This window comes from Phoenix dactylifera, chromosome 5 (genome assembly GCF_051530095.1).
Source record: "Phoenix dactylifera cultivar Ajwa chromosome 5, Ajwa_hap1_PhDact_Kaust_v1.1, whole genome shotgun sequence".
NCBI lineage: Eukaryota > Viridiplantae > Streptophyta > Magnoliopsida > Arecales > Arecaceae > Phoenix > Phoenix dactylifera.
In genome coordinates, this window is record NC_143194.1 from 18,936,746 (window position 1) to 18,964,721 (window position 27,976).

Sequence of the window (27,976 nt, forward strand, 5' to 3'; positions counted from 1 at the left end):
CGAATCCTACTCCATGTGCGAGGTCATCTGCAACTGCATCGTATCCTCTTGAATGACCTTAAGGAGCCTATCTTCTATATACAATCGTATCCTCGCGGGCTCTACCAAATCGTGCACCATGGTCACTATCCTGTGTAGCATGAATAAACTAGGACTCACCAGTGAATCGAAGACTACCCTATGGTTGTCTCATAAACGGTGGTCTCATGTCCTCCACTCTCTTCATAGCCAGTAGATCTATGACCACCAAAACTGCTGCTCCTGGTCTCTGAATCTGAGGAGCTGGCTTCTCCTCCACACTCAATTGGGGTTGTAGGTGCTTTTTTATTTTTCTTTTTTGTGTGCTAAGCAACTGCCTGCTTACCCTTCGTGCCACTCGCTGACTAATTATCCTTCGTGCCACTCACTGTCTGCTTACTATTTATGCCCCTCTCTATCTAGCTATGTTGGGAGGATGTATGTCGCTCTCCTGACCAAGTCAACTGGATAACGTAGCGGTCTCGTCTAAGAAAATATCTTGGACAAAAAGTCAAGTGGTGATCGGCGTCCTAGTGACCCTTATGGCTGTGGTCGATCAGTAGGAAGGATGCATGGAATATTGCTCTCTTTCCATTACCCTATATTGATCCTAGCCTTGTTGGCTACGAAATTGGCCGGCCATGGAGGCAATCCTCACTCATCAAGCTTCGGCTTCTGCTATTAGCCCACAAGCCATCCGATCATAGGATCATCCTCATCATCAACGAAAGCACTATGGATCGAATTTATGTACTTTAGCTCCACTTCCTTCTAAATGCACTTCAGCCTCAATCTCGGATTGTGGGGGACATATACAAGGACATTGAGGCGCTTATATGTCAAACGGTTCGTCTGTTTATTATGGATGAGGGCAAAGGTGGACTATTTATACTCATAGCCACTCGAGAAGACCATCTGAGAGAGGATCCAGATAGCTAGCCGCTTAAGATTTTTCACAAACAAACCAAAATGAATCCACCATTTGACAGCAAAAATATTGAAAAAAATATATGTAAGATAGTATCATATTAGTAACTATCTAGCACCAGGTAAATATCCTCTTGATGTGTAATATACACGGATTCATAATTTTTTTACTTACGATAGCTGCCGAGACTCCAAACCTATTGATGCCCTCTCGAAATATTTTGGTATGTGAAAAAAAAATCGTATTGTAATATGTTAATAATTAAAGATACTAGTTAACTTACACATATCACTTAAGTTAATTTACCTCTTGTAGACATAGGCTCATAACTTCTGGATTAGGCTCCATCTTGTAAATCACATTATATAGAGCGGCTAGAAGTTCGTCATCTATTTCAATTCCGGCTATGGTGTACTGAAACCTTGGGTTCAAGTAGTATGTTGCAGATAAAGCTCGTTATTATTTTAATAAAATTGTATAAGTACAGGAGCAGTCAATTTTTAATAATCTTACTTACCTACTAGATACAAGTCTCTATCCATCTGGTAGTCCCACCGTTGCTTAATGATGTTGATGTACTCTTAGGCATATGTCGGATCTACCTCCTTGATCTGAATATTTGCCCTCTCCATCATATGATATAAGAAGCCCATCTAAGGGTACCTCTCGCTGTCTACGGCCTGAAGCACTTCATACAATGGTCTGATAGCCTTCACTATCTTCTCGGCCTGCTGCTAGAATGTCGGCCTCATCACCAAGTCCTCAACAACGCTCTCTTTAATGCCGGCCCTCGCAAATCTACTTTTCTACCACTCGGGATTGACAAACATCTGATGTAGAGCTGCTTTCTTCTCAAGAAGGCTATCAAGTGCTACGTAGTTGGTAGCAAACCATGTGACTCCTGATCTCAAGATCTCTCCCCTTGCATATCTCCACATCAGTGAAAGGACTCATATATGGTTATAAATATATCTGGTGATCGTTTGGGCTCTCTCCACTATCTGCTGTGCCATATTAATCTTCGCAATATCCATCAATATGAGGTCGATACAATGTGCAGCACATGAGGTCTAGAAAATATGTGGTAGCTTCTCCATCAAGATCTCCCCGATAGCCTTATATTGTGGCATATTATCAATGATGACCTGCACGACATTCTTCTTTCCTACCTAATCAATCATCTCCTCCATCAATTTAAGAATGTACATGGCATCGTGCACCTGATCGGAAGCATCAACTGACTTATGGAAGAAAATCTTCGTATCACAAAATGTTAAAAAGTTGTTAATACTCCGCCAGTAAACCTGGTCCAACCATCACACATCACCGTCAGTCTATATGTGGACCACTTACTCTTGTATAAGGCAATCCACTTCTCTAGCTTATCCTTATTATTGTCAAAAAGCTCACCCTAGATGTCCTTCAGTCCCGAAGAATCTATACTGGGGCTGGCAACTTATATTGAGGAAATGACAAACCTATAGTATGTATTATCTGCCACATTTTCTGGAATAGGGCTGAAGTCAAACTAGGATTTAATAGCTCACCACATATCTTTCTTCTTATCCTTCTTTAGCATTATGTCAACCCTCTACTGTCTCGAATCCTTGCTGGAAAAAAGGCATGTGGATCTAAATCATGGATGGTGGCTCCTGGTGGAATATTCTTGAATGACTTCTTTTTGCTACCAAAAGCCCCTATAATAGATGTAATATGGCCACTGTCTCTACTAACGACCTCCCTGACTGAGAAGGTTCTCCTAAACTTTGGATCTGCCATGCTGCTCATAGAACTAGAGCCCGAATCATAGCATGAGAGCTCAACTCAAGTCCTATACCTGGCCACCTCATCCTGGTGTCACTAATCATCAAAGCTTGCCTCAATGACAGTCTAGATCTATGCCTCCTCGTCATCTGGATCAGACGTCTACTTTGATTCCCTAAAATGATAAAAAGCTTGCTCTACCGCTCGGTGGTCCACCTCCGCCTTCATCTTGGCAACCCTCTCCATCGTTGCTTTGAAATCGGTGAAGTACTTCATCAGTTGTTGACCTCCTGTGGGCATTTCTGGCATATAGATACGTTAGAGTAACCAATAGCTAAGTACTGCTTCAACCTAATTACCCCTTCTTCCTTGAACTCTGTGTTGCACCAGTTGCACTTCCAATGGTGCCGACCCGAGAGTATTTGCCCATGATCTCAACCAATGTCACGCTTTAGCTCCTTTTTCTTTGATGATTCCATTCCTACAGGATTATCAAGTACATCATTTTATTAATTATTTAAAAATAGCAAAAAAATTTCATGATGAGATAATATTTTTTATCTTAGAAAATGCATCTGATTTATCTAATACATAATTCTAATTTTTTATATTTATTTACTTATATATTTTTAATAATTTTTAAATTAAAAATATGTTAAAATACCATAAATTCAGAAAAAATATATTTTCTACTTCAGAAAATACTTCTAAAATATGTATTACGTACTACTAATTTTTCATTATTTTTAGTGTTAATTGTATATTTTTAATTATTTTTAAATTAAAAAATAATTTTTAATTATAAATATTTTAAAAAATTAATTTCAACTCAGATTTATGTAGAATCCAACAATAAATGCTATATTTATTTTTTAAGTTCTATGGGCATGCAGCAAAGGCTACTTATTTTTTAATTTTTTTCAAATTTAGGCCTAGTCCACTATATGTATGATCGCATCAAAAATTGAACAAATAGACATCAAATTTTGCTGAAGCATAGCTTGCATACTTCTAAATACTCTTCTAATTTTATATTTTTTTTAAAATTATTTTTTTAAATTATTTTTTTATATTTTTTATTTTTTAATATCAAAATATATTTTTAATTTTTTAAAATTATATATAATGCAAAAATTAATATTTTTTATGTCATCATGTAGATCTTCCATTTGATATACAACATATCATAAAATCAAGCCCAAATCAAAAAATTTGGCATGATCTTTTCTTATTTTGTAAATTTTGGACAATTTTTTGAAGTCACAAAAAATAGAGAAAATGAGATAGAAGAAAGGAAACACACCTTATTTAAGTTTGGATCTTTCTTCAATCACACTGAATCGGTGTAATTTAGCCAATTGGGGGAAAGGGTGGAGCCGTTAAAGTGTATATGTTATAGAGAAGAAATGTCGGGAAGGCAACCAGGCCGACTCGGTGCGAACTGTCCAGTTCGCACCATGTTCAAACGAAAGCGAAGTTCGCACGATTCGCACCATGTTCGAACGAAAGCGGCTGGTTCACGACTAGTTTCAGCCGGTTCAATGTGGTTCCGACCGACAAAAGAAGAAAAGGGGGAGGGGGCCCAGTTCCGAACCGGATCAACTCAGTGCTAATCGTCCGGTTTGCACCAAGTTCAAACGGAAGCGGCCGGTTCAAGATCAGGTCCGGCCGGTTCGCGACTAGTTCCGGCCGGTTTGATCCAGTTCCGGCCATTTTTGGCCGGTTCGATTTGCACCAAGTTCAAATGAAAGCAGCCGATTCCGAACAGTTTGACTGGTTCGCGACTAGGTCTGGTCGATTCGCGATCAGGTCTGGCCAGTTCGATCCGGTTTTGGCCATTGCTGGCCGGTTCCAGTCAGTCTGAGCCAGTTCCGATTTTATTCGATGAACCGACCCGGTCCCTGACCCGGTCGGCATGGCATAGGCCGAACCGGATGGTTCTGCCTTGTTCGACCGACCTTGAATGGCTGTATCATATAAGTTAAAGCTAGACGCATCAAGTTTTTTTCACTTCATCAATAAATTCTAGCGGCTTTAAACCCTCCAGTTATTCACAAAAAAAAAAAAAACCCTTAACACTTGGTGCTTCGGTGCTTTCTACAACGCTGACTACCAGGTTCGGTTCACTGGTGACGTTAGTAGTTTTGGATTACCCAAGTCGAAAGCACAGATACTGGCTCAAGAAAAGAGCATCAACAATGTCCAATCTTTGAAAGGGGCACTTTCTGTAAGAATCCTCCATTTGCAGCAAAGCAAAATGAAGTCTATCGTTCTAGATGGGAGTCTTAAGACATTCTCATTTATTCAGTTTGTAAAGTGGACATTGTCTCCCGTGTTCCGAAGTCCCAAGGATGGTGCTAGAAGTTTGATCGCTAGTTAATGTCGTTGCATCATCAACCCGTGGTGCCTTACTAACAAGGTGCAGCAGGCAATTCTGAAATCATCCATCATGAGTAGGTGAGCTGCCATTGTACCAAAAACAAAAAAAAAAAAAAAAAGAGAGAACATGAGTGGCCTTTCAAAGGATCGAGCACACTGTCTGACAAACATCCGCAGAGGTTAGACGTATAAATGGGGGTAGGGGCGATCTGTTTCAAAGGAATTTGATTTCTTTTATAATTGAAGATTGTAGCACTTGCAAGTACAACCTTTCAGATAAATAAGAAATCAGGGATACATGAGAAACGCTACCATTTCTTCTGCACGACTCATCACTCTCATGTCACCTTTTGAAAGGTAGTTAAGAGTTTATGCCGATCTTGTCGTGGTTTGGAAAGACACTCATCGATTATAAATTTTGCATTTCTATCGAACAAATGACATTTTTTCAAACACCTTGGCAGAAATTTTGCTTAAATTTCAGTCTAACATTAAATATAGACGGGCAAATCTGAATAAAATCTGCAGTAGTTGCTGCTGCGCGCTATATGCTCCATTCTAGCACCCCATACGAACGCCACCTATTCTGAGTCAGAGTCTGTTGATAGCATCTGATATGCATCTTTTGGTTCAGAATCAGTGATGGATGGGGGCCTATCATGGTTTAAGCTGCTTGTGTTTTTACGTCTCCTGCTGGCTCCTCTACTGTTTGTTCCTTCATCCTGCCCAAAAAAGCAAGAAAGTTTGCTAGAATCTTCCAAGCAAAAACTAAAGAATTTTGAAGAAAAGCAATCTGACATGTATATAAGGACATTGATTCCATGCCAATCACCACTAAATAACAGAAGCAAACAAGCAAAGTACAAGACATGCTCTAAGACCTAAATCACACACCATATGCAGTACCTTCTTTACTCCACACAAATATGCTGTACCATACATATATAGCAATCCAGAGCACTAAATTCAGTCCTGTAAGTTGATCAAGGGTGATAGAAAAGAAAGGACCATAGAAGTCAGCCTGTTCCATGGAAATCTATGTTTCATACCTTGTTATTTTACCATCAATAATAGGGAAATAAGTCAAACCAAGTGAGGTAGCTCTTAGAATGAGCACAAAGAACAGTAAATCCCCATTTTCTAAGTACAGTTTATTCCCTGGAAGACCTCCAAATTCCTACACAGGACCATGTATTCTGTCACTACAAGCTTCTTGGAATCACTCTATACAATCATGATGCATAGATTCCATTAATAGCCTTGGATATTTTAAACCAACGCAAGATCCAAGTCACAAAGAACTTCTCTGAATGCAATCAAATACAAGCTCAATATAAAGCTAACAGACTATAAACCCTTACTCATCAAAAACAAGAGCCATGCTTCTGGAATTACCCCTCAGAATCACATGCTTACCCCTCAGAATCACATGCAAGTGCGGGCACATGCAATGTTGCCATTATGAAACACATGCTTAAGCCTTAAATAATTATACCAGGATAACTATCTTGTGTGTATTCTGTGTTGCTCTCTTGCCTTTCAAAGTCCCTCTTAAAATATTTTTTTATTTATGGGAATAAATCAACCTTAGAATTGAAAATTATGGATCAATCTAAATATCTCTTTTTGACAATGTCATGTATTTATAAAACATCTTGACCTATACCTTTGACAAAACTTTTTAATGTTATTACTTCTCATCGAGGAAGAAACAGAGAAAAATAGAGCCAAGTGAAACAGTAAGGTGAACGCATGTCCATGATATCAGTTGTTATTCTAATTTATCCTACTAAAAGTACGCAGCACATATAACAAAAATGTTCATGAGAGAAATAGCACCATATAATAATTTTAGTTGATCTCTCACCCTTTTAGTAGGTTGGGTTGTTTGACTGTTTTGCAGCCAAACCATACCCAAGGATATGCATGCACCTAACAGCAAGCCAGGACCAATTCTGGGGTCTCTCATGTAATCACCAATATAGAAAGCAATGCTCTGGATCTTCTCTTTTACAGCATTGCGAGCAGAAAGCATACCCTGGGTGCTCCTTGACCAGATTGGGTTGGCATCCTCAGGAATAAGATCTGGAGTCGATTGAGTCTGCACACAAGACGCAAATTAGTGATCTATATTGCTGCAAACAGTAGGAAGAGTCAATAAAACATTGGGTCATGTGAAACTTGTTTTATATGCTAAATCCAAATTGTTTTTCAGAGGAGATACTGCCTCAACAAAGCATGAAAGATACATAACATGACTAAGGTTTCTTCAACTGAACATGGCTAAATCACAAATAGGATTTACAAAGAAATTTCTTGGTAATTACAACTGTAGCTATGACAGATTTATGTTGTTTAATAAGAATATATAATAAAAAAAATATCTACACTAGCGGGACATTAACTAAATTGCAATGCTGTACAATGTATACTTTAAATTAATCAAAATAAATTTCAAGCATACTGCACTATGGGTTACAAATGCCATAAGGACAATTGCAGGCAAATTACTACGTGAAAAGACATTTAGTTTATAGGAATGCTATAATTACATGTTCACCACTCATGGCTAATGCCTTAGATATACCAGAACTTCAATTTCATGTATGTCTGGAAAGAGGGTGATGCAGTTGTTTTTGAAGAGAGGCTTTTATGGCCTAAAGGTGGGTGGAACGGGTACAAATCTCAGCATTATGAGCATCTTTATCACTGCCATGAGCAACAAAGGGCTGAGATTGCAACATCGGATGGCTACCGAGGCTTTTTAGGGTCCCACACTGCTACCATGAACAGCCATGCGACAAGAGGTCCCACAACTTCAACCAACATTGATTTGATTGCTAATCAGTTAGTTTATGGATTTCACCTTTTATAAGCAGTGTCTTCGTTTTATAGTAACAAAAAGGATTACCACAAACAGTGATGCACAACTAAAGTCTATTTTTTTTTACTTATTAGCTTGGTTCAATGGAGTTCTAGTATTATAGGAATCTGAGACGCAAAAATAGGAACAGTAGTTGGCTTTGTATATGGACCACATTAGGAATCCAACAGATTGTACATGGAATTCTGATAGAGATTGAAGACGAGGTCGGGTACAGCTGCCTTTTCCACTCTTCTCTTATTTCTTATTTCTTTTCCTGCTATTCTCCTTTTTTTTCCTTATATATTTCTGCTGCTAATCTTCTTCTATGATGGATTATTGCATTATAGATAAATCTCCTCATGTTATTAAATCTGATCTATTAAAATTTCATCATTCTCAATATCCTTGTCAAATTACCACCAGTATTTTCTTGACTATTGAATTATCGGATAGCTAGATTAGATTTCTGCTGTGCTCAGCCTTGATCTGATGCAGCAAATTTCCTTCACTTATTCTAATCTCCTTGAACCGATCTAATCTTGAGTTCACCTAGTTTGACATTCTTTTCAACTCTAGAAACCATGGTATGCCATACTGGCCCGAACCGGACGATACAGAGCATACCGTACAATACCGGTTCGGTATCAATATCCGATATGGATAGCGTACCGACACTCGGCATGCCAAAAAAATTTCATACCGTACCGTACCGACACTGTGCTAGTGTGGCACCGGTACGGAGAACCTTGCTAGAAACTCTTGCTTATGTTTTGAGACCTCCTAAAACCCTAGGGCTAACACTCTCATTCTTCCAAGGTTCGCCATACCACTGTGTACCGCCCTATACCAAGCATACCATACCATATAGGTACCGAATCGAGACTCAGTACTGGAGCATACCTGCTCTCGGTACATAAACTGACTCCCGTACAGGGTTTACCGACATTGTACCAAGATGGCATTGGTACGGAGTCCAATACTGAGACAACGAACCTTGCTTTCTCCACTATAATTAGAATCTAATTCAGATCTGCCTCATTTCTCAATCCTGGACAGCAAGCATCCAGAACTTTCAAAACATAAGAAACAAGGTGTCCTACATTTGTCTAGCATTAGAGCATCAAAAGATCCCCATGTACAAGAACCCATCCCCCCTCAGCAAATTCAGTTTCAACAGCCCGAAGAGCAGTGATCTGTTGATGTGCAGCAAGGAGCAAAGCTTGAAGCTGCTGATTTTTATTGAGAATTTATTTTGCTGGTACAAGCTAGAAGATGAAAGTTTTTTTTTTTTTTTTTTTGCAGAAAAAAACATTAAAAAGGACGGTTAAGTGTTTGGTGGATTAAATCCCCCACTAAACCTATTATGCAATTCTAGATCATGGAATGACATGACGACAGCTATTAGTCAGCACTTTGTCCCTCCAAATTATAACTAATGAGTCCATATCCAATTGACAAAGCCTTTACAAGGAAGCATGACAATGGAGGAGTTACAGCACTAAATTTTCTAGCCTAGAGACAAATCAGAGTTTCCTCGGAATGAATATGTCATGATTGCAATGTATTGCCAAGGGCTGAACCTTCCATCTCATTAGGTCTGGCTACTAGCAGGTTATATACGATGGCTGATGCAGTTCAGGTGGCTTACCAGATAAAAGAACAGAGGGGAAAAAATAGCTATAAGGGCTTCCCCACAAAGTTACCTAAGGGCTTCTTCACAAAGTTACCTTAAGGGCTGACCATTCTATTGCAGGATGTCTCAAATTGGTTCTAATGCTTCTACTAATAGATCAATTATATCCTCCACTTCTTCTGGTACCTATAATGGTTCGGGCTCCAATTCTAAAGCGAGGGCTGAAATCCAGCTATACATGCAAAGGATTGATCATTTTTCAGCCTAATGCCGAAATCAATTGGTTACTTTTGCAGATAAATCAGCTGTTACCTGAACAACAGGCAAGAGAAGCTGTGGTGTTAGAGCCAGAACCAGAAAGTGACGATGATAAGAGTAAGAGCAATTGTGAGGAGATAGTACATCATTGTGTTATTCTTAAGCCATTGTTGATTACACATCTAGAAGGTTAAAATGAAAATTGGTGGACCAATATATCTCAGACTCGTGTGTGGTGTAGCAGACAGTTGTGCACAATGGTCATTGACTAGTGTGGTATTAGAGAATGCAGTTAACAAACTCAAATTAAAGACAGGCTCATCCAAGTCCTTGAAAAATAGCTTGGTTCAATAATCACAATCTCAAAGCAAGGGAAAGGTGTTTGGTCACCTATTCCATTGAAGAATTTGTTGATACAGTTCAATGTGACAGACTTCCTGTGAAGGTGCATCACCTCCTGTTGGGTAAGCCATGGTTTTTAATTGTGAAGTACGACATGATGGTTATGTGAGCACTAATTCTTTTCAGCATGGAGACTTATTAATGAAGCAAAGATGGCTTAAGATTCTCCAGTAACAAAGCTCAAAAAGACTGGGCACTTTTCTTCTTCAACGTGTGGCTTCATCAGGAAATGACATCTTAGGCACTTTTCTACTTCTAAAAATGAGAGAAGAAAGAAGAGAGAGAGAAGGGGGGGGGGGGGGGGGGGGTTAATGCAATTGCTAACAAATAGAAGCATTTATGGCCTCAAGGTGGAGGCAATGGGTACAAATCTCAGTGTTACAAGAATATTTATCACAATTATGAGCAAAGAAAGGCTGAGATTACAAGATTGGATGGCTATAGAGGTGTTTTACGACCCCACCCCACTACCATGAACAACCATGAGGCGAGAGGTTGCTGCAACTTCATCCAACGGCAACGAATCGATTGCTGATTAGGTAGTTTAAGTATGTTATCTTTATAAGGAATGCTTTAGTTAATTTATAGGAAAAAAGGGCCACTGTTTGGCATTGTTCATGCTACAGTACTGTAAACAGTGATGCCCAACTAGAGTTCTTTTTCCCCCCTTTATCAGCTTGGTTCAATAGAATCTTGATATTGTAGGAGTCTAAGACTCCAAAATGGGAAGGAATAGCAGCTGGCTTTATATGGATAGGCGTCCAACAGATTGTATGTGAAATTTTGAACGATATTTTAAGAAGAGGCCTGATATGGCTGTCTTTCCCTCTCTCTCTCCTCTTATTTCTTCCTATTTCTTCCACTTTCTGCTATTCTCTTTTTTTCTTGTATATTTCTGCTGCTATTCTTTTTCTTTGCTGGATTATTGCATTGTAGATTGATCTTTGCATGTTATTAACATCTGATATATCAAAAGTTCAAAATCATTCTCAATCAAGTTAATGCTGATATTTTCTCGACTATTGAATTATCGCATAGCTAGCTCAGATTTCTGTTGAGCTCAACCTTGATCAGATCCAGAAAACTTCCTTTTTACTTCTAATCTCCTTGAACAGGTCATGACCTTGAGTATACCTAGTCTGACATTCTTTTGAACCCTAGAAACCCATATTCATGGTTTTAAAAACCGGTACTGGAAAGCATGCCGGATTTTCAAAAAACTGGTATGGTACCAAATATTGACATACGATATGGGATTGCATCCTGTACTGACACGCTGTATCGGTGCCAGTTTTCTGCCGAAACGATACGGTGTTGCTCGTATCATCCTGTTCCACCAATTTTTAAAACCTTGCTCTTGCTTATGTTTTGAGACCTCCCAAAACTCTAGAGCTAACACACAAACTCTCTTTCCCCACTATAACTGGAACTGATTCATATCTCCCCTATTTCTCAATCCTAGATGGCAAGCATCCAGAAATTTCAAATCTTAAAAAATCTTTTCCTTTTTTTTTTCTGCCTGCCACCCCCTGTACAGAGCCCAATCCTAGTGTCCGCCATCAAAGGGATAGCAAAAAATTTATACTTATTAGATGACCCATAACAATGGTCTTTCATTGACCTCTCTTTTGACATTCTAGCCACCCAGAAAGAAGGCCACTAGGACTTGGGTCTGCCAGTTGGCACCCCTCTCCTTAATCCATTGACTAAGGAGAGGATCCGTATCCGAAACACAGAAAGGTGGTCTCTCATTATTATTCTAAAAAGAAAAATAGGAGGAAAAAAATCCAAATGAAAAAACATGAAGAGGATGTTTCTATTAGATGATCTAGGTATTTGAGCACATGATAAGTACAGATGATCGCTGTAGGTGAGAGACCGAATCCAAACTATGCAGTCAAAAGACCAGCTAACATGAATAGTCAGAATCACGAAAATTGACATAATCTGCTAATAGCTCTGCAACAAATTGATACAAAGAATATAATTACAAGTTTACAACTCAAACCACATACATAATTAAAAAGAATAAAATCCATCATTGTGACAACTACACGATAAGATGCCAAAATTTCTTCAGGAAAATATGTTATTAGCATGATGTCGACCGTTCATAAACCACTTACAGAATATGGAAGCTCTTTTGTGTCACCATCCTCAACAATCTCCAAGATCCAATTAACAATCTGCAAAAAAAGTCCAGAAGGGGACACTGGTTATTAACAGACTAACGGAGCAATTCAGCATAAAAGTTCTGCCTTGGTATCTGTAGCATGTTGTTATGCAGTTTAATCACTACTCAAGTGCACTATACACATTATGAAAATGAAGATTTGGTATCTATTTGAATTTGCCATAGCAATCAATGAAAGCCAACATATGATAAAAGGGTTAGAAGGGATTCAAAATCATGTCATCTTTATCCCCATTAATGGCCAGTTCATGTGAGTATCTAATCAATTAAATTTTAAAAAATACAAAATATGTAAACTTAGTAAAAGATGAGGATTACAGTCAGTGAACATGTTATAGTCAAAGAGGATAAGGTCACACTATATGAGCTCAAAAAAGGTGGAAATTATCTATCAAACAAAACCATAACCATAAACATCTACCCTTATCCCAACCATTTGGGGTCAACTTCGTAGATCCTTATTTGCCAATATATCCTGTTTAGGGCCATCTGTGATGATATTTCAAGCTTTTCTATATCTTTTCCCAGAACCTCCACCCACGTTACCTTAGGTCTCATCATCTTCAAAAGAATCTACAATACTACAACAAAGAAAAGGATGTTACAATAAGTAAAAGCACATACCTCATGAATGTCCTGTGAACCCTTGTACCTTGCCACGAGCTGGGAGGCAACATTAGCATTCTCCTCTGAAGGAGTGTCCCATATACTTTTTGGCCATTTCTTGACCTCAAGATTTGCTTCTGTTGAATTTCTTTTGTAGCGCACAATAAATAGCCGAGGCACATCAGTAAGATCTCCATACCTCCTCGGCCCACAAGTTTCATAGGCATCATCCGAAAAGAGGTAAAACAAACAGTATTTCTGCATTGAATATAGCAACATTTAGTCAAAAAGTATAAATGACAACAAGAACTGAAACATGTGCTTAACCTACTGAATTTATGCAAAACAAACCTTTAAATCTCCTGTGACTCACAAATGCAAAAACCATATTTATATCCCATGCATTTCTTCTTTCTTTAAGGGAAGAAGTGCATCTTCTCTGAACCAGAAAAACATACTATAAAATTGGGTTTGCTAATTAAGTTTATTATCGAAAGCAACCACATATACATACTAGAATAAGCAGGCCTACTCCAAAGCATGCATGGATGAAGTACATCATTTTTTTAAAAGAAATAGATAATAATGTAGTAATACATTCGATGGGTGAACCAAGTGGGTGGGTGAAAATGTATATATTTCTCTTTTTATCAGAAATGTATGTGAACATCAGAAGGTGCAAGAAGTGACTTCCATATGCCTAGTTAATAAATGTAATAATGGAAGACCAAGCCCCAAATGAAACTCAAGGTAAAGTAGACCCATATTTACAACATACAGAATGAACCCCCTCTCAAAGCACCCATAAACTAATCGAAAATACCCTCCACCTATTCCTCATTAGATATCATGAAACAGAACACAACCATTTTCTCAATCCCACCTGGCTCAGAATAGGTTAGTTCCCCTTGAAATAAATTACAGCATATTTTCTCCTCATCCAAGATATACTCCAAATCCTCTTCCAAACCAATGTGCATCAATATTAACTAGCAAGATGTGAAACAATTTCCGCCTCATAAAAAGAAAACATATTTGCCACGTGCCAAAATTTGCAGTTCCTCTCCAACACGCTACTCTAGGTAAATTAAGATTCAGAAACTAAATATTTCATGACCTTGTTTTGCAAATCACCCATATGCAACCTTCTTTGAGCATCTTCTCCACCAGCTCTTGTTAGTCCTCCTCCCCATCACTTCTGTTGTTGACTCTTTCTTCTACTAAAGATGAACCCTCAACTGAAATATTGAATTTCGCTCCTACTCTAAATCCAATACACACCCTCATAGTTCCACTCCCTCTCCTGTTGTTCATGTCACCATCAACAAGAAGTTGCTAACAAGTCTCCATTATCTATTGGTCCTCCGGGTACACCATCAACAAAAAGTTCTGCTGCTTCAACACTCCATCCAGGTACGACTGTACTATTCAAATCTACCATACACTCAATAGCATGATCTTATCATCTCTAATTGATTTTCTCTTAATTTAGGTCATATCTGCTGGCCATTACAAAAGTTTAGAGCTGCAAAGTCATCATAGGTTCCCATACATTCATGGGTGGCAAAAATGTCATCAAGGAAAGGCAGGTCAGCACATCCAAAGTTCCAAACTCAAAATCTCATCTCTTCCTCTCGTGAAGGTCCTTAGTATTTTGTCAGTAGGTGCAAGACTAAGACGTAGTTAAATGGTTCAATGCAGGACTGTAAAGCATGTTTAATGGTCCATTACTTCATACAGAGCAATTATATAAGGAGCAATGATCCTGTTGCAAATATGATCATCATTATTATTATCACAATTTCTCAATAATTCCTCTATCAAATGACAGAAAAACAGCCTTTCTTCACGATGATCTTCACACATGGTTCACAAGGAACCATTCTTGGTGTTGTACAACCATAAATAAAAGGGACGTCCTAGTACCCTCATGTACGGAGAGGCTGTTTTTGTGTTTTGAACCCATAACATCCAAATCATAGCAAAGCAACCTTACCATTGTGCCAAGGCCCGTCCTCTGTTGTGTAACCATAAATGAGTACCTAAAATTTCAGTTCGAGACATTTGGTCACAAATGATAGCAATTGACACAAAACGACCGTGTCATTTTAGCCCACTTTTGGAAGAAGGGGGTTTGATGGGGGGCAATTTCCCCCCACCTTTTAGAATTGTTCAGTAATATAGGATGAACTTTTGATCGATTATAAGGCTTCCCTCTATTATTCTGGAATTTATTATTAGGAGAGATATAGTTGTGGGGTTTTACCATAAGTGGCTAATTTAATAAAGCTGGATTAAATTCCTCTCTGTGATCAAGGAATTTGTTATCATATTTTTTTTTGACTTTCCTATCAACTATAAACATCAATGACCTAAATGATTAAGATTGAAAGAAGTTTAAGCAATTTAAGTAAAACTGCAACCCATTATTTTGAGTTGCCATCCCAGAATACAACCTTTTTCAACTCTTTGTACCCATCTCCTTTCCCGAATATTATAAGTTACTACAAAGTCAGATCTACAGGGTCTGAAGAAAGGAAGAGAAGAAGAAGAGAGAATAAAGGAAGACGAGAAGAGAGGGATCTTTTATAACAAAAGGCTCAAAAACTAAGACAAAGACCTTAGAAAATTTAATTGCCTTTCCTAACAAACATAGCTATGTGTTTCTTTTATTCATTTCTTTAGACTCTGAAATATATTATCACAATTTTCCATGTTTAAGTAGAAGGCCTTAGATATAAACGCCCCTATCATTATATACATAGGATATTTTTTTATTGGATTTGCCTAACTTATTCCTATTGTTATACACATTGCTTCCAGCATAGGATTAGTTATTCATGCTCAAATTGGTCAGCAAACTTGGGTGAGTTGGATCACAATCATGCTTTGACAATACAGGTAGAAATGATAACAAAGTAAGGTACGCATCCAGTACCACATCACCCTGAAGTGTCAAATGCATGTGGAGCTCAGTCATGCTCCTATACTGATAAAATAATTGTCATTTAGTTATAAATACAATCATGAAGTCCCTTCATATTGCAACTGAAATGTTTAAACATATTACTTTTATTTATTTTCTTTTCTTGTGAACTGGAAACATGACATTGTGCCTTTTTTGAATTACTAATTATTATAATTGGTCCACTCCCCCATGCCCAGCCATGCTGCAAAAAGGAAAAAACCAAGGCTCCCCCCTCCGAATTTTCATAATGAATATTGAGTTTGATTACATACAGAATAGTCCTCTAATATTATCGAATATACATATTAAATTGCTACCAGCACCATTGTGTAGGAAACTAGAATTCCACAAATAAACTAAACTATGTTTATTTATTGAAAACATGTCTATACACTGTAATAGAGAAATTAAAATTGTTTATAAATTATAATATAATTTTTTTGAATAAACTAGCAGAGTTTAGCATGCTATTTACAAATCTATCACAGAATCATGTGTTATATTGTGCTAGTGCATGCAAAGTGTTAAATATGATAAATGTACTGTGCCAGCTCGACTAACACAAGCATAATATACAATAATCTTTTCCACATGTTGATTGTGCATAGTACTAATGGGTCAGGCAGTCCTATTCAGTTGTTTTGAAGGATAACTGTAAATAGGAAACAATGAAAGGACTAGATTTTAGGAAGTACTTATGTAAGAAAACATTTCTTGGAGTCCTACAACAATCAAGTTATGATCATGTAATGTGTCACATGTTTGTATTAACTCCTGACTGCTGATAATCACTATGAGATCATTTATAGGTTGGATAAACTTCAACTAGAAAAGACCCAAATTAACCTGCATGTGCTTTTTGTTTTTCCAAATGCTGAAAACCTAATTATCAAAGATAGAATATTAAAAGTTTTCATATGATGAGGAAAATGAATTTGCTCACTTTTATATACCACTTAAGGAAAATAAGATTGTAAAAGGTCTAAAACGAAGGCTCACCTTTATGGAAGAATCCAAAATATTTAGAAAGATCCATCTAGAAATATTAAGGTGTAAAGAAAAATTAACCTAACTTTTTAAGTCACCTACCAAAGACTTAAGCACATATGGCTTTTTAGTTGTGAGGGTTTATATTTTTTTAAGAAACTCAGGGATGTTATTAGTGTTGCTAGCATAAATCCTTAAAAAAAATCTCTGAAGAGGAATTTGATAACATTCACAGAATAAATGCTTTTCAACTAGCAGTCAAAAATGATTTCTGCATCAAGTTTGAATAACTAGCTTCTGAATTATGCTTACATGAAGCTTGGATCCTAATTATATTTGGCAACTCTGTGCCACTTGGGACAATTCTTGTTGGATTCATAAAGTGACCTTGAATAGTCTGATGTTTATGGTTATGAATTTGTTACGTTGGTTCTAATGAAACAAAGTATATTGGACATCTCCAACAAGGAATAAAATAGAGACATGTTTGGGGGGAGGGGGTGCGCAGTTGCCCCACTTCACCCCCTTGGCTCTGTCCATGCAGCAAGGTTAGCATAGTTTTGAGTAGATTCTTTGAGTAAATTAAGTAGCAAGCTTGAGTTGTGGCTTTTCCCAGCATGCACAAACTTGAGTGCTACAAAGCAAATTCAATAATTCCACTGATATGAGAAGTTTCACGGACAAAATGATGATATTCAAGTGGGACAGACCTTCTGAAGTTCACCATCAAGCCATGTAAATGTCAGGCGATTCTCTTTTAATGCAGCAGCAGATGCTTGAACTGAAGAGTTAACTTTGTTGGCATTATCTGGATCAACAGCATCCATCAATACATTGCGGACCCTGCGCATGGTCTATAGTAATCTAAGATGCATGTGGTAAGTTAAAGCAAAGCATTAGACATAGCTTAAAAGCATATACTCCGTTGTTGATAAACCCCACTAAACAGAACATAATTGGGCCTTTAAAACACATATTGACCCTTCCAATATTATCAAATTACAATACAATCACTCGAAAGAGACTTACATCACGCATTTTACTTAGCTCATGGCTAGGGCGCCCCGCAACAATCACGCAATACCAGATCTTAGTGTCATTTCCAGCTCGAGAATAACCTCTTGCATCACAACCTAGCTCCATAGATGTCACACTCCTTAGTTGGGGAAGTTCTGGAAACCAAAGCAAAAGGTCATCACGTGAATTTATTTCACATGAAAAATATATGCAGATAATAACAAATGATACTCAATAATTTATTTTACTCTAAACCACCATCAGTTTCTTAAGATGTTAAGCATATAAAAAAATGAATAAAGATATACTGGAAATCTTATACAAGGTTTACTCAATCATTTCCGTATCTTACTTGTTAACAAGAATGTACATGTGAGTGCGAACATGCGCGTGCGCACATTAAACCCAAATTCCAGATTGCCACTCCATCAATAAGCTTTTGCATCGGAAATGTCTTCACACTGCTAAAAATATTCTCACCTCAAATAAAAATACCCAACTTAATCCATCTCCTAGTCTGCGCATTTCAGAGTTCAGATAGCACAAGCCCTTACCTTCCACTTACACTTTTGAATTTTGACAATTAGAAATCCACATTAAGAATTTACAACAATGAAAAGCTCATTCCTCACAACACAAGTATTGCATTACATTCTTGAACGGACAAGAAGTGCAATAAGGACTTCTAGCTTTTGCGAATATTGAAATGAGAGTGCCAAATGAAATAGCAAAGCGAATAACAGAAAAAACACCTATCAAAATAAATATGCCTTAAAGAACAAGCACACAAAAACATCACTAATTAGTTAATGGTCCACAACAATTGATATCACATTGTAATATTTAGCATTGCCTATTCAATTTCCAGCTGAAATAACCAAAATTAGCCACAGGTAATTTTCTCTGACAAAAAGAAAATGAAATATATATGCAATAAACCAATAATCATAAGGTGTTCCAAGTTTTCAAACACACCATACCTTGGTGTTTATTCTCTTCCATGATGGTTATAAACTCTGAGCTGTCTAGGCTTCCTGCAATAATAGGAATGGATGACTAGTCCTTCAGACAAAATGGAAGCCTACAGTTCCCAGGTAATGACATAAAAAGGTAAGAAAGAAACATACCATGGTACACAACAGGTTTTAAACCTGGATCCTTTAGAAATGCAATAGCAGGGGCTGATTCCACGCCAAATCTGATAATAGCAATAAAACCATTCATCATAACCTTATAGAGAATGATGACAAAATCTAACTGAGTCTGTTTTAGCAGGTACTTGATCATGAATCCATTAGGTCTGAGGTAACAACTAATAAGAAAAGAAGACCTATCAGAATTTTTTAAAAAAAGTCATATTGTTTACTAAGAAATTTAAATTGCAAACAGAGAGTAAGGCAGTTGGGCCATTAGTTTACCAGGCAATATATAGGCAATAATTGCCTATAACTGTTTTAAGGCCAAGAAAACCCTTAAAAATAAGTGATATCCATATGACAGCCTCAAAATTGTGATAATAATCTACAAAAACATAATTATGAAACAAGAGATATTATTATTGAATGTCAAATTGCCAACGAAACCATAATGATGAAAAGTGAAGGCAGGTTGAAAAAAGATTTCCATTATAAAACATGGTACACTAAACAAATGACACCATCAATTAAATAGTCCTGGAAAGATTTTGTCAAACCATATGTTTTCTTTTATGGAAACCCCTTATACTTTCTTATAATACAATAACATCCATTATTGAATTCACCAATTATTTGTTCTAGGCTTCCCATGGTCACATGGCTGCTATATGCCAAGAATGAAGGCAGTGATGTTGAAAGAGGCGAGCGTGACAGGAGAGGGTGACCTGGACTGGTAAGAGACCTAAAGAGTGTTAAAGGCATTAATGGTAGGAGAGAAGAAGGCAACACTTAGTGAAGAAGGCAAGGAGGACATAAAGGAACAAAGCAGTTCACATCTTGGTGAATTCAAGATTTAGGATCAGGTTGCCCTTGACTCAAGAAAGAGGAACTTTGAACAAGTGTTTTTTAAGACTGGGGAAATTGGTGATAAATGATGGATAGAGAACAAGAATTTAAATCTCATCCATACCAGCCAGATGCTAGTACAACTGGGCTGCCCTGTCTGGATCATGCCAGAGTTGATCATGAGAAAACACAGTCCAGGACCGATCATACTGTCAACTACTGACCAAGATGCCTTCAGACCCCCTTTCTGGGTTTTCTTCAATGCTGGAAGATAGGAACAACTCAGGTGAAGTAGACTACTAACACACAGCCAAATAAACTACTACATATAAACTCTTTTACTTAAACATCATTTATGCAAATGTTGTCTTACTTAAGATATTACATGTAAACAAGGAAAACCTTATACTTGAGTAAAATAATAATCCTCAAAAATTCAAATTTCTTAAGAATAAAAAATGGTTCTCAACTTTAGTTCGATTTCAAATTTTTGGGGTTCGGTCAGAGTTTCAACTTTTAAATCTTAAGTTATTTCTCAAACTCTAAAGATTTGTGAATTTTGATTTGACACAAAAATTGCTAAAAACCAAAACCACAAAGAAAAGTCAAATATTTTGGTCTACAAAGCATCTCACCTAAAATGATACTAAATACAAGGTTCCCCGTACTGGATCCGGTAGGCGTACCAGTCGCCTACCAGACCGATATGGTTCCAATAGGCGTACCGGTCGCCTACCGGACCGATACGGTTCCGGTTCGTACCGGAACCAGCCGGTACGAAGCGGCCAGCTCTTCCTCGTCGAAGCCAGGGAAGAAGAAGAGAACGAGAGAGAGCGCGGGAAAGAGAGGGAGGGAGGAGACTGTGGCTGCCATCAGATAGCCGCGGAGGGGCGGCGGAGCCTGCGGTGGGGGAGGGAAACCCGCGGGGGCGCGGCGGAGGCCGCGGCTTTTTAATTTGGAGATTTTTAAGTGAAGTCGGCACCCAATTTGCCGACTTCACTTAAAATCCCTAAATTAAAAAGCCGCAGCCGCGTCCCCTATTTCGAAAGAGGGGTTATGTAATTGCAAGTTTTTTCAAGTTATGTATTAAATAAAATTAGCACTAAAAAAAAGCTTCCGTACACATCAAATAGGATGAATAGGGCATTTAAATCAACACAGTTTATGCAAAAATATAGAATTAAAACAATAAAACATACGAAAAAAGACTAACGTACGAAATTGGATGCCAAACTAGGCCCTAACAAGAGACTGTCACAGACTCACAGTCATACCAAAGTATGTCTCTTTTTTGATACAATATGCTATATGATGCATACATATTGGCCGGCCATGACATAACCCCATATCTCGACATTTGAATCCTTGCTGGAGAGAGACCACCCGATGGATCTTCATGTGATTTGTGGTTCTATACCAGTGCATGGTGCACCTTCTCACTTCATAGTATTAGGGTCATCATAATGGAAATGGACATGTACAATTGCAGGGCATATTTGAAGCAAAAAGAGGCAAAAAAAAGCCACATTTTTAAGTTGCTAAAGACCAAAACTTCTATCATTCCCGAAAAATGTCATTACTTGAATCAGAAGAGTGGAATAGAATAGCTTTATATTTAGCATGTAAAAGCAAATAAAATGGAGGGAATGAAAATTGATAATAAGATATTGGCAGGCAAGAAAGAATTAATTGCAAAAAACAAACCAACAAAATGAAGGGAGTAGTTAGAATCACTAAGCACACATAACCACATCAATAATTAGACAAAATTCAATAGACCATTCTCCAAGGCAATCCATCCAGTAAAAGCCTTGCATCCATGTACACGTCCATTAACACACCCAACCATGCATGCGTGCAAACAAGGACATGCGTATATGCTACATTGGTTTGTTAAATAAAAATGACCTATTGAAGACCACCTAGTGCTTGCTCGGATGTAACATCCCCTGTCATTTCGGCAAGGGGTTGGGGCTTTAATTCGGGTTGGAGTCTACCCTCAAGGGAGGGGTGGGTGGGTATAGGGTAAAAGGTGAGGATTAGCCCCTCCTAGTCTCAAAGATGAATGATTGAAGAGAATATTCATCAACCGTGGCATGATGCATCCTGAAATGCTCATTTGTGATGCATAATTGTTTATAGTTTAGTCAAATGAATAAAAATTCAAATGGCATGGAATTGAAAGCACATACGAGTTCCACCAAATGGAAGAATCCTCTTCTCTCCATAAAACGAATGCAAAAGATGCATAAGTCCAATAATCTTTGGCAGCTTGGCGCAAGAATGGAGCAGCACGTTCTCCAGTTTTTGAGAAGCAAATAACTTTGACCTATCAATTTATGCAGTAAATCCAACAAGTTGATAGGATCACAAAATGAGAACAAAGGGATATAGATGATCATACGAAAAAATACAAATGTTTATCCTAATAGGAAGGAGAACAACCTTGAACAACTACTATATTGTCTCAATTGCATGATTGTTAAATTCTTACATATGTTGAAATTTAAAATTGATGACATCATATTAGAATAACATAAGGGCGGAAATGCTAGATTCACCTTTTAATCCTCTAAGATTTTCAGATAGCCATTTATTATAGGAGATCGTTGGCCAGCTATATTAGTCATTGGATATTATCTCTCTTCATCTGTAAGGTGATTTCCTCCCTTCTTGAAGCAAAGCAAAACCATTTTGCGATCCTCGGGAAGCAAGTGTTTGAGTCAATACAATGTAAAACAACACAGAATTATCACAAATCTATTGGGTTCCAGCTGATGGAAGGATTGCAATAAGGTAATTATTACAAGATTAGACAAAACCAGTAGTTGGGTTCTAACAATCATAGAATCATTTTGGGTCCAAATAGGGGCTTCCATTAGAAAATTAATCACTAGTCTAACTACAAGACACTGCTGGTCGACACCATCAGCATCACCACCCATCTTACTTCATTCATTCTCTAATTCGCATTTTTCAGTGAGTCTCCCCATCATCTCCCAATTAACAACTTAATCTGGACACATCTTTCCACCACTCACCAAGTGGGTCATTCCTTTCTCTTTGTAGATGCACTTAATCTTGGTGTGCGATAAAGTCCAGAGAATACTATACCTCTGCAAACCCTCAATGTTTTTCTCAGTGTGTCCCTATAATGACAAGATGATATCATCTCCTTCATGGTATGATGCAGCATATAGGTCTTTTTATGTCATTCAAACTTATCCAGCAAACTCACACCAGAATAAGACATGTTTGGTATCATTTGTTCCTCAAAATGACAAAACGTATGAGACAAGCAGGATCCCAAGCTCATCAAAATTTGAACATCCATTATCAGGTCAACTTATTGTGCACCAAATTCCAAAAAAAAATTTATAAAAGCCTGAGTTTCATTTGCCAACTTGTTGCACGATGCGACCAACATTTTCCTTCCTCAACTTCCTACTATGTTCTCTCAAAAGGTATCAAGAATTCTACGCCAAGCCACTCAGTATTGAGTAATGCCAGCCCCTATCAACCCATGCCAATTGAGCATACCATAGGTTGATAAATTCACATACTATCAACTGCCGAGTCAAAAGGGTTCCTAACCCCATTTATCTTTTGTTTATACAAATTTTAAGAGAGCAGAAGGGTTGCAGAGGAGTGGAGAACTGAGGTTGAGAAAGAACCATGAATAATGTGTTGTAATCAAGTACGTTAAGAAATATGGATAACCACATATTATGTCACTAGTGTTGCAATTTGCATAAACAAGGCTAATCTTGATATTTTATCAGACGATCTATTGATAACTTTTTATACCATCTGTTCTACGGACGATTACTTCTTATTAAAAACTGACATCAAATCAATGTTAGCATATGGTGAGGATCAAGATCCGCAATCTCGATACCAAGTACCGTATTGGTACATTACTAGTTTGGCACAATATGGGTCAGTATGGCACGGTATGCACCCTATGCTGAAACAGCTCTCGAACCATTTTTCTCACTTTTTATCACAATAAGGATCGATACACCTCGGTACGATTGGTACGCACCTTGACATGCCTTGATACATCTCGATACAGGACAGTACGAGGCCTGTACCAACTCAAATACGAGTTTCGTACTGGTTCCAACCTGATAACGTATGTTATGCCTCGTATCGAGTACTTGGGGTGGTATGGAATTCTATTTTTAGGACGTCAAATTAGTTTAAAAAACACGGCACAATATTCCAGATGCATACATATTCTCACCATGTATGAACAACTATCAACTAAACTGAAAACAAGTGATATATAAAGAATTAAACATCAAAAGAAAAAATATAAAAGCTCCACGCCAATGAAAAAGTGCATCTGGTGCCATATAGCTTGTTCCTAGCATGTATCAACATGTGCTACGCCTACTATACACTATGACAAAAATGCTTAAACATGAATAGATATTTTTTTCCAGTGACAGAGATTTACCCATGGGTCCATTCTCGCTATTACCTACCCTCCTCGTTGGCCAACTTGACTTCTAGCTTAATGTGCTATAGAGAAGCAAGGTTCGCTGTCTCGATATCCGACCCTATATCGATACCATCTTATTACGGTGTTGATATGCAATACGGTATGAAACGGCGAGACTTACCAAGTGTCAATACAGTACGAGACTACACCGATACGGTACAGTACATCCGATATGATATAGTACGAACTGGTACGACAAACTTTGCTATAGATCACCCTACCGAACACTTGGCACATGCATTTTGATTCCATTATTTTTTTTGATGAGATTTTTTATTCCATTATTGGTCTAAAGCCAATTACCTATGCTAAATTAGATGGCTCTAAGGATCCTCCAACGGATTTATAGCAAATAGATTGTTGACAAAAAACAACATAACCAAAGATCCTCAAATACAACCCAAGTTTGCTCCTTAGAACTACAGGTGTCTTCCTTAGCAATTTAATTAATATGCCCATGTTTATAATACTTTAGAGAGAAAAAAAACCCTGATCTTTGTTCAAGCGCATCCTTGAAAAAACGGCAAAGAAGTTTCATTCTCAAATTCTTGCCACATTTGGCAGCCAAATCATTGAAACTTGGCTCAAGATTCGTCGTCTCCGCACCGGATCCTGTACTAATATCATCCTATCACAATGTTGGTAAACCCGGTACAAGGGCTGGTTGGGCGTACCACAAGTCGGTGCACCCTCTATACCGCAAATTGGTACTGGTACGGTATAGTACGGTCGATACGCACCAGTACCAACCAGTACGGCAAACCTTACTTTGGCTTTTCATCCTTAAGCCACCAAGGGGAATACTGAACTATCTCGAAACTCCACCATTGGTCTGATCTTCAAGACATCTAATTCCCAATATAGATTTCTCCTAGACTTAATTTGGACATCAACAACACAAGTTTAGCAAAATTATTTGACAGCACAAGCAACAGTGGATGTTTAAGAGCTTCTTCAAAGTTGTTGTAGGTCTATGAGTGGTGGTGCTTCAGAATACGGTCATCTTTACATCTCAGCGAGCCTTAGAAGTTACAAGTCTTATTGAGTTACTATCAAGTCAAGCAACAAGAAAGAAAAGCATTCAATTAAACTATCAAGTCAAGCAACAACTACACAAAGTTGCAAGAGAAGCCATAGGACAACAAGGTGTGGTTCATCCACCTAATCATTATGCTTGGGAGTTGGGATCCCACTATGTAGTATGAGGATGAAATTCTAATAGAGTTTCCCCCATTTTGTATTAAATGACTAAGATCCAAGACACCTCGGTTAGGTCCTCTGCATAGAAATGGACAACTTCCAACATAGCCAACATATACATTGTTTCGCTGCTGTCTTTAACGCAATCAGCTCTCATATCTCAAACTTCATTAAAGACGGCAATGAAAAAGGATCAGGGTCCTAAATTTCCAAAGCTGTTAATCCCCTTAATGCTTACAAAGTAGAAAATTATAATTCCATTGGCACAGCCTCCTGGTGGTTAGAAATTGTTGAACCTCTAAAGAGAAAGTCTCCTCAACAATGAGCCAGTTGTTTCGAAATCAAGTGTGGGGATGCAGATCAGACCGGGGAGATTCCTCTGGGTGCATATCATTCACCATGAGATTCCTCTGGGTGCATACTGTGCAACATACAGCTCCATCTCTTTAGGGCCCATGATGACCTTAGGAAAAATTATATGTTTTATCTGTCCAAAGCAACTCGAGACCACCTGAAAAAGTCTTCCCCAAATAGCTATTTCCACTGGCTAGTATGAGGCAAAAATTGCGTGCATCAATAAACAAAACTGGACCTCGTTAATACTAATCCAACTGTTCTTTGATATTGTACAACATTGAGTATTTAGTGATTTATCTCAATAATGTGAATAGGATAACTTTTAACATATAAATAATAGCTACAACATGAGAGAGGAAAATCAGAGAAATAATAATTTAGTGCCTTATGTTTCTATCTAAACATCACCAAGCCATCTGAACATGCATTACCCAAATAGCTATATTTAGTAGCTATTATGAGGCAAAGTCTATATGCAGTCAATAGATAAAGGCGAATCACATTAATATTTAATAGAATTTTTCATTGATACTAAACAATATGAACTGCCCATTTGGTTTGTCCCAGTAATGTCAGTGAAACAATTTTTTTAGGAACATAAAGATAGTTACAGTATTAGAAACCTAAATAAGCAGTAATTCAATACCTTATGTTGACCAATCTTCGCCATGAATTTGGGAGCCTGAAATTGAAATATTGCTTCACATTACAACATATGGTTATTATCGAAATCAAATTCCAACAAAGATTGAGGAAAAGACCAGTCAATAGACCAGTCCAACCTCATATCCCACAAATTATATGTAACAGGTATTGTATACAGTTCAAATGTTTTTGCTTCATCACTTATTCCTCCATCAATGTAACCAGTAAACCTCCTCTTATACAAACATTTCTGTCTTCTTTTTAAAAGGAAGATGGGCAGTACCTGACAGATCCTTTCATTTGGTAAAATCAAAGTGGTACATACAGGACCTAAACATCAGCACCTAAAAGCCTCAAAATAAAGCAGCATAAAACTGAAAAAAGGTACATTCCAAATATCGATAAAAGGACAGACTACAAGAAAAATAAAACATGAAAAGAAAGCAGAGGACAGTGGCCAAAAACCCATGAAAAGCATGCTCAGCAGAGGTAGGAGCAGAGCAGTTACCATGTATAAAACTAACTGAAATTGAAAGGAAGTGCTGTCAACCCAATGTGGATCACAGATAGCTAATAGTTAGTAGACACCAAATGTACTTCATTTTGTGTACACGAGACAGATTTTTACCTTCTATGTATTAAATTTAAAAAGATAGCTTTTGAACCTACACAGAAAACACTCCATGGGCAGAGAGCTGGCCGACATGGAAACTTGCAGAGGTTATTATGACTTCTCTTTAAGAGGCTCTCATGAAGATGTAGTTATTTGGTAAAACTAACAGATCAAGAACACTAAAATCTAAATATTTCCATGAAAAGATTGATGAACTCAAATTATTTTGTGCAAGCTTCAAGAATCAGATAGCAAAAATCTGATTGCAATGTAAGTGTTCATGTGCATGGAAGATTGTTAAGAGTGACACCAGATTCAAAAGATATGCATGTATGTAATATCTGTGCACTGTGTATATACAGTTGTGTATCTGCATGTACACCTGCACTCAGTAATCTGAGTGCTGGCCAACATGAGAACTTGTACAAAGGTTACTATGGTTTATCTTGGAGAGAGGCTTTTGGTGAAGATGTTGCCATATGGTAACTAATGGATGAACTCTAAGATCTTAAACTTTTCACTAAAAAAATGGCGATGGAACTCAAATATGTTTTGCAAGCTTCAACAACCAAATTGCAGAAATTTGATTCTTAATGTTGATGGACGATTGTGAAGTGATGGACCAAATTCAGATTAAGAGACAAACAACAGG

General features: G+C 37.7%; 1 protein-coding gene across 2 annotated transcripts in view; it reads right to left on the reverse strand.

Moving 5' to 3' along the window:
- Positions 1 to 5,301: 5,301 nt before the first annotated feature.
- LOC103705749 (DNAJ heat shock N-terminal domain-containing protein) overlaps positions 5,302 to 27,976 on the reverse strand; it is a 45,968-nt gene continuing 23,293 nt past the window's right edge. Inside the window, exons 11-20 of one of the 2 annotated variants that reach the window (XM_039116074.3) lie at positions 26,713 to 26,748; positions 22,195 to 22,331; positions 19,148 to 19,218; positions 19,001 to 19,054; positions 18,033 to 18,175; positions 17,714 to 17,857; positions 13,067 to 13,306; positions 12,375 to 12,434; positions 6,957 to 7,190; positions 5,302 to 5,811 (exon numbers count right to left, since the gene is read on the reverse strand). In XM_039116074.3, the coding sequence (XP_038972002.3) occupies positions 5,671 to 5,811; positions 6,957 to 7,190; positions 12,375 to 12,434; positions 13,067 to 13,306; positions 17,714 to 17,857; positions 18,033 to 18,175; positions 19,001 to 19,054; positions 19,148 to 19,218; positions 22,195 to 22,331; positions 26,713 to 26,748 (1,260 nt within the window). In that variant the 3' untranslated portion in view covers positions 5,302 to 5,670. The remainder of the gene's footprint in view (positions 5,812 to 6,956; positions 7,191 to 12,374; positions 12,435 to 13,066; positions 13,307 to 17,713; positions 17,858 to 18,032; positions 18,176 to 19,000; positions 19,055 to 19,147; positions 19,219 to 22,194; positions 22,332 to 26,712; positions 26,749 to 27,976) is intronic. The other variant, XM_039116075.3, reaches the window with a different exon arrangement.